Source organism: Nestor notabilis, unplaced genomic scaffold, assembly GCF_000696875.1.
Source record: "Nestor notabilis isolate BGI_N333 unplaced genomic scaffold, ASM69687v1 scaffold28751, whole genome shotgun sequence".
NCBI lineage: Eukaryota > Metazoa > Chordata > Aves > Psittaciformes > Psittacidae > Nestor > Nestor notabilis.
The window spans coordinates 1-11,895 of NW_009914700.1; the positions used below are offsets into that span (position 1 = coordinate 1).

At 47.3% G+C, this 11,895-nt stretch overlaps 1 protein-coding gene across 1 annotated transcript; it reads right to left on the reverse strand.

The window, feature by feature from the left end:
- Positions 1 to 438: 438 nt before the first annotated feature.
- Positions 439 to 9,659, reverse strand: TBX5 (T-box 5; the record flags this gene model as incomplete). The annotated part of the gene is made up of 2 exons (XM_010023781.1): positions 439 to 1,062; positions 9,433 to 9,659. Coding segments are annotated over 2 exons (811 nt in total), but the record flags the coding sequence as incomplete, so codon positions are not given.
- Between the last annotated feature and the right edge of the window lie 2,236 nt (positions 9,660 to 11,895).

Consider the following 11,895-nt stretch of genomic DNA (forward strand, 5'->3'; position numbering starts at 1 on the left):
TATTATATAACATTGTCAACATCAACACCACAAAATAAAAGTAACATCCTAGTTGTTTTCGTTCAAGCATTCTGACCGTGTTGAGAAAGGCAGCAGGAGTTTGGTGTCCTTTGGAGAACAAAAAGAGCAGGAGGGCAGGGAAGAGGACAAGGGCACAGGGCTGGCGGTGGCAGCAACGCAAACTGGGTGGGGATGGGGGCAGGGGGGATGTGTGCCACACTGTTGGGTTTTCTTTTGAAACAAAAGAAAAAGGGATGGGGAGGGGGGAGTAAGTCACACCGAAATGACTATTTCATCTGTGGCTTCAATCAGTGTCCGTCCCTCTTGAGTGCTATTGGTGAACATTCAGTTAAAGGAGTCTTGCAAAATACTCTCGTTTTTATTATCAATAGGGTTTGGGGGTTTTTTTGCCTTTTCCCATTTTCCTTTTCTTGTTTTTTTCCATGGTTAATGCTCTTGCACTTTCCTGACTCCCTTGTTAGCTGTTCTCGCTCCACTCTGGCACCATTCCCACGCCGTGGACCGAGTGGTATTGGTGGGGAGAAAGGGTTCGAGGCACGCCGTGGGAATACAGGAACTCTGCGGGCTGTAAGCTGCTTGGGGGGGACTGGATGCCAGTTTGAGGTCCACACTGCCGCACAATGGGTTGGTGAGAAACAGAGGTTTGGTGCTGAAACATGCTATGGGTATCTCCTATTTGTGGGGAGGTATGGTTGGCCACACTGCTGAGCCGGGGCATCAGCGGCCCCGAGGTGAAGTGGGCAGAGAAATGTTGGTAGGGTAACCTGTCCATCGGCTGCATGGCAGACACTGTGCAACTGCTGTAGGATGGCACACTCGGCCACGTGTTACAGCTGATGTCCTCCAAGCTGGGCACAGGGTCCGTGGGGGGAGCAGAGCTGGCATACATACATGCTTGGCGCTGGGCTGATTCAGTCCTGTATGAAGTGTTCAGTCCCTGCTGCTGGGGGTAACTGGACCTGTAGAAAGGGTCCTCATCTGCTGGAGAAGTTTCCATGTAGGGCTTCTTGTAGGGATGCTCAGTGGTGGAACATTCCTCATCTGTTGGGAGAGAAAAACTCCTGGTAGTGAACAACAATACTGTGCCCTCGGCTGAACCTCCCTCTCCACAGTCCTCATTTTACCAAGGACACAGCCTGCACAGAGCTGATCCAGACACTTCTTTCAGTTATGGCAGTGTAAATACAGATTCCTTCATTGGAATTCATCTGAATCAATCCAGCTGAAATCAAGTCTTGCACTGCTGGAGTGGGAAAGGGATTGACTAGGAGCTCTGGGAGGAAAATCAAGGCAGTAAGATACTGGAGGGATCCTCAGGCTTACCTTGCTTGATGCTACCTAATATACACCTCCAAGCTCTTAATCTCCCTTCAGCTGCAGTACTTTGACCAGAGGTGTAACATCTGCCTGTGGATACATTGCACCTAAAAAGGTCTCCACTCCCAACTGAGAGGCTCAGAGCTGATGCTGCTAACTAAAAGCTTTTACAATGATATATTTTCACAATAAATGAGGCAGGAATGGAGATCACAATAAAAATTCCCCCCCGGGAGAGCTTCAGCGATGGCACAGTTGAGACAATCAGATTTGGAGTTGTACAGCCCCAGTCTTTAGCTGTGCCAAGGAGAGCTGGGCACATAAATCCCATGCACGGAGCCAAGTGTAACAGCAAAGAAAAGTAAATTTCACAGCTAGAAACAACAAGGCACAGCTTGCCGAGCCCTTTGTTTTCTGCAGCATCCTGGGCCAACAGAGGGAAGAAGATAAACAATTTAGGTGAAAACTCTAGGGTGAAGCAAACTGAATAAATGAATATGCCTTTATTTACTCATTCACAGGATCATCAAATGAAATCCAGCTTTGCCAGAATGGATGGCAAAGTTCCCAAGGACAAGCACTTCATCAAGAGATTTTAAGGACAATGAGGCAGAGGGGAGCTTCTTCCAACCCAGATTAACTTTGCTGCTGTTTCAAGGACAAGATTTCTGGTGCAGGCAGAAAAAACATCCCACTTCACCTAGAGCCCTCTTAGCTGCACTCTTTCAATGAGGGGGAAGCTGAAAGAAAACCACATGAAACAGCCCTTTCCACATTTTCTCAACCAACATGTTTTGAGCTGTGATTTTTTTCCACCCTGAAAATACAAAGGGATGAAAAAATCCCAAAACCAGCTCCACAAAAAGGACTGAAAGCATCTGACCCCCAAGAAGCACTTGCAAAACCACAGGTACACAAGTGTTGTTGCTGGGCTGCTCCAAGGTGAGCGTCCATGTCTCTCCTTCAGGAGGTACAGATGGGCAGCACGGACACCTCTTGTTTCTTGTCAACATGCTTACTGCGAGATACAGCCATGTGCTTTCTCCTGGAAGCTGAACCCACTCTGCTTGTAAAATAACCCATTATTCCCTCTCAGGTGTCTGCCAAGCCCAGCTGGAACAACTGCTGTTGTTAGTCTTCTTGGCCCAACCACCCCAGAAAATGTCAGGTACCGAGATACACTCCATGGGGACCTTCTCCTTGGTGTCCTTTTACTTTGTAATAGCCTGTAAATTGAGCTGGTAAAAGCAAAGTCCCATTTCGTGCTTTCTTCCTGACAACAGTAAAACCTGGCTCCTTAGTCCCAGCACCACAGAGCCCTGATAATCAAGTTATCTCCCTTCCCTGTTGTCACTTAAATTGGGATAGAAAGTAGAATGGGACAAGTGAGCAATGCAATAATATCTTTAAAACAGCTGGAACAGCAAGCAGATAGATGCAAAAGTGTATCACCCTCCTTCATCCTGATCAGAGTAATTTTATATAGGAGAGATGGAGAGGATGTTGTCCCCTGAAAGACCAAAGCTGGAAACACAGGTCTAAGCTCCGTCTCGAGCACAGGTCTGTGTATCACAGGAGGCACATCTGGAAGAATAGCCTGAGCCCAAGCTTTTACAGACAGCCTCAAAGTTTTGGATCCCTGTCCCACCACTGAGTAATAAGAACACTAGGGTGGAAAAACAATGTCTTGTAAAATGAAGCATTGTTCTGCTAATAAAGTTTTCAGCATTAAACCGCATTACTCCGCTGGCATAAGACATCATTGGCTTGGGGTTTGACTGTTTATTTTATTTCATTTTTTTAAAATATACAACACAAACCAGTCAAACTCTGTTTTTCAGTTGTGTAAAACTGCGCCTGACTTACAACCTCAGGTTGCTGATTTTTCCATTTAGCCCAGACATCCCACTACCGGCCCCAGCCCAGACAGGCAGAGCCACAACATTATGGGTCTGCTTCCAGGATTCGCTGCAGGTGAAGGGAGAAAAACAAAACCAACCAGAATTGCAGTGGAAGCCCTGTAGGTACCCTCTCTTCTTCTGTAAGTTGTTGTGATGGCTCTGCTGGCCTCTCTAGAGCCAGCTCCACTGATGTTGTATCAGGAAAGGTCATCATCACTCAGGTTGTAAGATGTGTAAGGACACCATAGCCATCTCCAAAGTGACAGTCACTAATGAAGGATTACAGCCTATCCTAACAGCTTCTGTCTGCCCTCTGGCTCCTCTTTCTGATGATTTTCCCACCTACATAACCTCGGAGTGATGGATAAGGAGAACAGTCCATCTCCATCATCACATGGGATGATAGAGACAAGAGATGCTCAGCTGGTTCCAGCAGATCAATTTACATTGGTCCAAGCTTTCTGAAAATATGAAGTCTGATCTGACATTGTCCCACCACTCCTTGCAGAGGAGACCAGAGCCAGCACAGAGCAGGTAAAGTGCCTCCATATGGTGTATGGAACAGATCTAGGAGTGGAAAGGGGACATATTCAAGGAAGAGGGTGGCAAAAGGAGAACAAGACAAACAGAGCTCTTACACAATGCTGAAGGCTGCTGTTTAAATTCATCCCCACCTGCTCTGGAGCTTGGACTGTCCCAAGGCCATAATCCTCTCTCTGAAGATCCTCTCACCTCTTCAGCATCAGTGTGAGCAGGACATAGGAGATACCTGGTCTGCTCTGGGTTTGATTCTTGATGTTGATTCCCTGATAGAACTTCACTATCTTTTTCCTGTTGCCACTGAGCCCTCAGAGGTGCTGGGCACTTCTGGGGGATGCTGACCATCCTCCCCTTTTGTTACTATTCTTGGAAGCCAAGGGTGGCAATCAGCTCTTGTGACCAGTCTCTCCATACTGCACAAGCCTCAGAAAGCAAAAGGTTCTGCCAAGGAGGAGAAGCTGCCAGCACTTGGGAGAAGCTGCTCCGAAATGGATCCAAGGAAAACGGAGCCTGCAGAATGGGGTGGAAACTGGCACTCTCACAAGGAATCTGATGATCTATCTAATGAAGGAGCTTGAGCGAGAGGATAAGCAGTTCCAAGATTTCCGGTATTTACTACTTCCAGCTGGGTTGTAAATACCACACAAATGGCTTTTTAAATGGAATTTTCCCAATTCCATCCAAAAAGAAATGCAAACATGTAAAACCTCAAGACTACAGAGTGCACTGGGCTCACCTCTTCCTCTAGTGTAAATCAAGAGAACTCCATTTCCAATTCATGACAATCAGCTCCCTGGGTCAGAAGACAATGAAGAATGGGACACTACTGGTTTAGTTTTTAAAGTTCACCCACACTTCCAGGGCATGACAGTAGGCTCATCCCAACTTTGTGAGGGAGACACAATGGGTGATTATCACTAACACTGTTGGTTTATCCTGACTAGTTTCTAGTATGAATCTAACATGAGCCTGAATAGCCAATACCACTGTGCAAGACTGACGAGGGCTGTCAAAGAAGGCATGAAAAAGGCAGAGTCAATCCAAATTAACATCCCTAGAGGGCAAATGAGACTTACATCATAGGACATGAAACCTAAGATACCCTGGTTATTTCAGCAATCACACAGTTTGTGAGTATGGCTGCATTGCACTGCAGGAGAACACAACAGAAAGGGTTGTGGGCTAGAGACAATTCAATGCCAAAAGCTGGAACCTCTTCTAGAGGGGCAGTGAGTTGCCAGCACTGCCTGCAGAGGCACAGGAGTCACCTCCTGATGGGAGAATGGGATACTTATATGAAGCCATTGAAACTACAGTGCCACAAGCAACGTGGCTGCACAGCAAGAGCTGAGTGCACACCAGCCCTAGGTATCTCCCCACCATGCAGACAGGCTCTTCTTCACCCTTGGTGTCCCAGCAGCCACCTCGCTCTGGGTTCCACTGCATCTACTCAAGCAGCAAACACCTCTGGCTATAGCATAGCTCAAGCCTTGGCCAACTCATTGCATCTCCTAACATCAGCAGGACGAGCAGCATGTCCTCCAAAAAGAGACCCCATACCTGACTTTTGTCCTACAGATTCTTTGAGCGAAGGAAAAGCTGGGTTGGATGAGGGAGAAATCAGTTCAGTCAACAAAGAAGTCTATCCACCCTGATCGTGCCTGTTCTTGAGGAGAAAGGGGAAAGTCATTGCTGTATCTCCACCAACCTCATCAGAGCAGGAAAGAGATGAAAGAGACATTCTTCCCCATGGTCATGTCCAACCTAGGTAGCTGAAGGATACAGTCCTCACTGGTTGGAGCCAGTGAGTTCTGCCACGTCCCTCTTCTCCCTCAAGAAGAGTGCCAACATGACAACTTTTATAACCTCCCCAGGGAGAGGCTGATCCAGTTGCCTCCTGTTCAGCATCACAAGCATACCAGAAGTCTGCCAAGTGGTTGAGATTGTGTAAGGGTGGAAGGGAGCAGAGGTTTAGAGGGATGGCTTTTTACTTCACAGGAAATCTGAGGGAGCGGATAATACAAGGGAAAACAAGCCCCAATGCCTTAATTGGGATGTGGGGCTAAAATGAAAGACAGAAAAGCAAGCTGCCTGCTGGTAAGTCATTTTAGGCTTCTCCAAGCACAACAGTGAGAGAGGGAGAGGTGGAGAACAACTAGAAAAACTAGAAAAAAAGGCAAAGCTCTAACTGGTCTTTGTTGCAGCCTGAAAATCCACATCAAGAACTGAAACCACTCCTTGGTAAGATACAGGATTGGCGTTAATACATCCTCTCAAGACAAGCAACTTTGTGAAACCCCAGGAGAAATCCAGGATTGGAGTTAATCCATCCTCTCAAGACCAGCAACTTCATGAAATGCCATGAGAAATCTCAGTGTGGAGCTGGGATACAAGGCAGGATGATTCTTGCCTTGAGGACTGACATTCCCCAGGATCCAGTATGTTCAGAAAGTGCCTGGAGCAGCTACCCCATTGCACCATGCTGGGGTTATTCCCAATGCTGCAACCCCAAACTCCCACCTGGGCACCCGGAATTGCCAGGTTCAGAGCTCTGGGATGTGTCCGTCCTTCCTTCCTCACCCAGAAGAGCATCACCTCCCTGAAACAGAGGAGCTTTCAGAGATAACATCCCCTCGCAGCTCTGCTGCTCTCCCCTAATGTAACTCCATATCAGATCTCCAGAGTGAATCCATCTTCACTTGACAGCTAAGAACAACACTGTCAACCACAGAGCTAAATCTTTGTCTTAGGTCACCAAGGAAGTAGAAGTTGAAAAAGGTGCCTTCAAGTTGCTTGAATACAGACCTATTCTTAACTGAGCCAAAACCAAGACTTGACCTCCTGATTAAAAAGGATACAGAGAAACATCATGAGATGTCAAAGCTGGAAGGAGCCATATCTGAGACACTATCTTGGAAATGGTATTTGCTACAGCAGATACAGACACCAGCTGGTCTCAAACCCAGCTGTATTGCCCTCTGCCCCTGTGAGAACTTCTCCATCCCTACAGCCTTGCAAAAAGGAAATAAGCCATTAGAGATAAATCCTAAACTGACTGAAAAGGAGTCAATGTTTGGGGACTTGATGATCCAATGCAAGCAATAGAGTTCCCAGTCCAGAAAACGGACAGAGGTGCGTTAGAAGTGAACATGCTCTTGCTTTCATGTTTTCTTAGATGATGATGCTTGTTGAAAGTTTTGCAGAAAAGTGGGAAAGCAGGAGAGCTGAGAGAGAAAACTTGGTATTACACTTACAAAGGAGAGACTGGAAAAGGAAGAAAAAGAGGAATATTATAGGTAAGGTTATTTTCCCCAAGTTCAATAAAGACCCTTGCTTGATGCTAGAAGAAAGTGCCACGCTCAGTCTGAGAGGAAACATTGGATCACGTTCTGATTTATCTGCACAGAATTTCTCATCTCTAGTAACTTCTCTTTTTTTCTCCTTTTTTAATTAATTTCACTTTGCAAAGAGCTGCTTGGCAGCTTATGTTGGCTCTCTGTTTCCCATTAACTTCATGTTTCTTTTCTTTAAGCCCTGGTGGCTGTTTTCGATTTACTAGATGCATGGGGAGGGGAGGAAAAAGGCACAGGGAGGAAAGCAGAGACTCAGGCTCCTGAGACATCCAGCTTCACGGAAGAAGCCGGTGGTATCGGACAGGACACTGCTTCTCTTTGATTAAAGCATTTGGCGGCTTTGATAAAAGGCCCTTAACTGCTTGTGCCACTCAAGCCATCGGAGAGATAATGAGAGGCCATCAGCAGTACAGACAAGGACTCCCTTTGCCAGTTCTCCTGCACTTTCGCAAGGGCCATGCAGGCCAAAAGGGGCCGGGGAGCTTCTTACAGGGCAGATAGTCGTCTCTTTTGTGACAATAAGAGGAAGTGAGATAATTGGGGGATTGAGGGAAACCACCCATGGAGACACCACTTAGCGGGAATCCCAAAACTGGAAGGAAACCTCTGTTGATTCCTTATCACGTTACAATGTGGAGGGGAATGATGAATTGCTCTGTGGTGCGGGGACATGCAGCAGTTGGAGATTGTCCAAAGGGTTTGTTGCCATTTGGGCCAGATTGTTTTGGTTAGGTTTTGCAGAGGGGAAGAGGAGCGGGAAAAACTCAGCTCCCAGGGCAAAGGAGCACCAAGGATGGATCACAGGCTGAGGGACATCAAGGGTGAATGGGACCAGCCTTTCCATCACCAACAATGGGGCTTTGCAGCAACCCAGTTATGTCAGAGAACCTCAGCAAGGGCTACACACCCCACCTCTGACTTTAAGGGACACTCTGGGAAGCCACTGCAACTCCTTCTTCCCCACCAAACAGCTAGCTCATGTCTAGCATCACCATTTCCAACCACAGCTTTGCTGTATTCCATAGGAGCACACAGGTCGCCTGGTCGGCTGGAAGGGTCAGAAAATGAGGCCTCCATTCATCACTGTTCAGCTCAGTCTCAGGAAAATATTAAGATTTCTCAATGTTTTTTTCTGTTTTGCATTTATATTTGTACACAACACGCGTTACAACAACGAGGAGATTCACCAAGGATGGGAGAGGGATTTCCACTGTCCTTCTGCCTCATCTGCCAGCATCCGCTACCTTAGCCTGTTTGTCTGCACTGCACATCCCAGTGCCCCAGGGGTTATGTTGCTAAAAATAATGACATGTGGCTGACTGATAGGACCATGCAGGGAGGCAGGAAGGGATCTGCTGTGGGGAGAGGCTACCAGGCTGGAGAAATTCTTGGTGCGTTCAAATGACATGGTGCTTGCTGACTCCTGCTAGCTTTTCCCATGCAATGTAGACTAAAGCCTGAGAAAGGGGGACTAGGATAGGCTGTAGCCATCTCCTGCCCACCACATAGGGTTGCATTCAAGCCTGGAAACTCCCTATATTCTTCTGAGTGGTTGGGGTAGACCTGATCTAAGGCTTTTACTGTCTCAGTCCTGCAAGTGTTTCTGCACCTAAGCATTCCCATTACTTTAGGAAAGGAAAGGAAAGGAGAGACCACAAACTGCTCTCTCCTGCATGAGAACAATTATCCCAATGGATAGCATGGGGCTCTTCACGCCAGGACGAGCTGAGCAGTCAGTGTAAAGCCCTCACAGTTTAATCCCTCAAGCTCTGTCAAAGCAGGTCAGTCGCACCAGAGGGGAACGAACATGGATATCATGATTGTCAATCCCATGCACCATTCATTAGACTGAGCATTTAAGTGGAATTGCTTTCTGCAGACAACTGTCTCCCAACTGTGAGACTCTCAGACGAAAACTGTGCAAAAGTCAAGCTGTCAAGGTATCTCCACTTGGAGATTAACCCTGTCTGAGGGCCTATGGAGGCAGATAAGTCATCTTTATCTCCAGCACCAGCTATCTTACTGAATGTGGATTCGACATGGGTGAAAGGCACTGCCACCCCCCCAGACAGCTTGCTCTCAGCCCAGCAGCAGAGATGGGGCTTTAGGCTATGGTGAGAGGAGTTTCCCAGCCCAGCCTGGGGGACCTGTGCAATCCTCATCCCTTGCTCATCCTCATGTGTCACCATAAAGCAGGCTGGGTCTGTCCAGCCAATGGGCAAGAGGAAATATGAGAAAACAACACTGACAGTCATGTTAGGAAGAGGAAAGCACCCAGTGGGGAGCAGCCAAAGTCTGACCTTTTCTCTTGGTGCAGTGGTAGATCTGGCTGTGCTCCTGGGAGATTGGGTAGGGGTTGGCAGGTGGGAGCAGGTCCTGGGAGGTGCTCGACACCCCATTCTCGCACTGGTACTGGGAGCCCAGGTTGGAAGACGCAGAAAGGACCCTGGTCTCACCACTGAAGGGGCTGTGATTCGAGGACACTTTTTGTCTCACTGTGCTCCTGGGAACAACTGGGTACTCTTTACTAAAAGCAAAGAAACAAACAAAAAAAACAAACAGAAAATCGATTAATAAATAGATCAGTGACTTAATAAATGAAGGCAACACATTAGTGTCATGATGTTCGTTTAGACTTTCAGGCAGAGACATCCCTCCCAGGAGACTGCAGCACAGTCACACTTTATCCATGCAACACTCTTCTATTTCACTTTCTTTTTAGTATCTTTCCCTTTAGATTTGTGGCTCTTCCACCACAATTGCTCTTTTACATCCCTACATACAACAAATACGTGCAGTTATAGCAAAATACACAAGATTTATATTTACATATTCTAGTAGCATTTATAAAATACATACTATTTGTATTGTATATGTAGGTGTGCACAAGTGCACATAAGAATCATTTCTTCCAAGCTGACTTGGAGATGGATTAAGTATTTAAGTCTTCTTCTTCCCCCTTATGGTATTTGTCCCCATTTCTTTTCCCCAGGGTCTGCCAGTCTGGTTGTCCTGGATGGGGACCCCTGGACCAGAGAGCAAGCTTCACTTCAGAGCGCTTAGGAGAGAGAAAGAAATAAATCACCAAGTCCTGCTGCACACCAGAGCCACACACCTCAGCAGAGCCAGGCTAAGAGGGGGAGCGCTAACGGAAAGTCTGGTTCATTCCCTTGCTCCAAAATCTGGTTTGAAGCAGAGATGCTTTGCCAACACTGGCTGGAAATCCCCTCTCCTGCAAGACCCTACAGTGTGTTTTGGAGACATTTCTCTAAGCACATCAGAAACGTGGCCTGGACAAGATTATTCCTGCTCTGCAGGAGAGAGAAGTGAAGCTGAATAGTCTCAGAGCCTTCAACCAAGGTGCAAGCTGCCTCCTGGGCTGTCTCCAAGACTGCTGAGACCTCCCTGAATCCAAGCACTTGCTAAAATGCTTAAAGACCGGGTAGTACAGCAGCACCTTACAAAGTGCCACCAGGCTTAGAGCAGCCATGAACCACAGCCAAGATTCCAATGCAAGCTTTCTTCTTCAAGTTTATAACAATTGAACCAAGCTGGCTTTGAAGTACCCTACTCACCTGCCCAAAATCATTCTGCTGAAGCAAGGACAGATCCTTAAATCGCACCAACAGGCTCACCTTCCATGTGAAGGAGGAGCCCTGAATCTCCAATTAAACCGTTTAGAGAGGACCTATCACTATAGCAACTCAGAATTTATTTACAAAGCTTAACAATAGTATTTATATAAACCTGCTCACAGCAGGGAGCTTCCATCCAAACCACTGCTGTGGTGGCTGCCAGAAACATCAGCAACTGAGCTGTAATGGAGAGGAAGCTCACCCAGGAGCTCAGACCCAAATAAATGTGTCTTTCCTTGTGCCACAAAAGCTTTCCAAACCCCAGGCACTGGTGGCTTGCCAAGGAGAGCCTATTCCAAAGGTGGGGTTTCTTCCCCTGGAAGCCCAGCAGCTCCTCCCCACAGGAGCATGGCTTTCCATCCACTTGAGAGGCTGAAGAGGCATCTTCTTCCCCAGAACTGAAGTCCAGACTGTGCACAAGAACAAGAGAGAGACGGACTGGAAGGAAGCAAACTTATGCCTCAGATACACAAGACAGCAATGGATGCCAGGGTATGTGGTGGATTTCAAAGGACCTCTTTGCCTGTGGACACCCAACACTAGCATTTCCACCCTAGGAACTCTTGCTGGAGGGCAGCTTTGGTGGCTTTTCAGGAAGGTCAAGAGCTGTGGCCTTCAAAACTCTTATGACCTTCAAACCTTCTAGGTTCTGGGGTATGTCCCAGCCCTACCAGGTCATGTTCTTGAGCTATCTGTTCTTTCACACAGCAATCCTCATGAAAATAATACCAGCACAACACCCCAGAGCTGCATCCCCACAATGTTTCCATTCCAAGAGGGCGATCCACAGGGAGATGATACTCCTCCAATGCTGCTGCATGGATTGACTGGTTCCTTCTTCCTCAGCTCCAACACCACCACCACCAAATGCCCCAAGAAACAATAGAGCCTCATTATTATTTTCAGTGTGGTACCTCTGAGCCACAGTGGAGGAGAAGGAGGGATATACCATGGTATGATGCCACACATGGTCTTGGTGGCTTTTCTGGAGGATGTAGAGATGACTGTTTTCACAGTTTCTCCCTGGTTCAGTGGGGGCAGAACTGGATGTCTCTTTGGGACGTGGGATTAGATCTGCATGGGGGTTTCTTACAGCAAATTCTCATAGTAGCTCACAGGGACCCCATC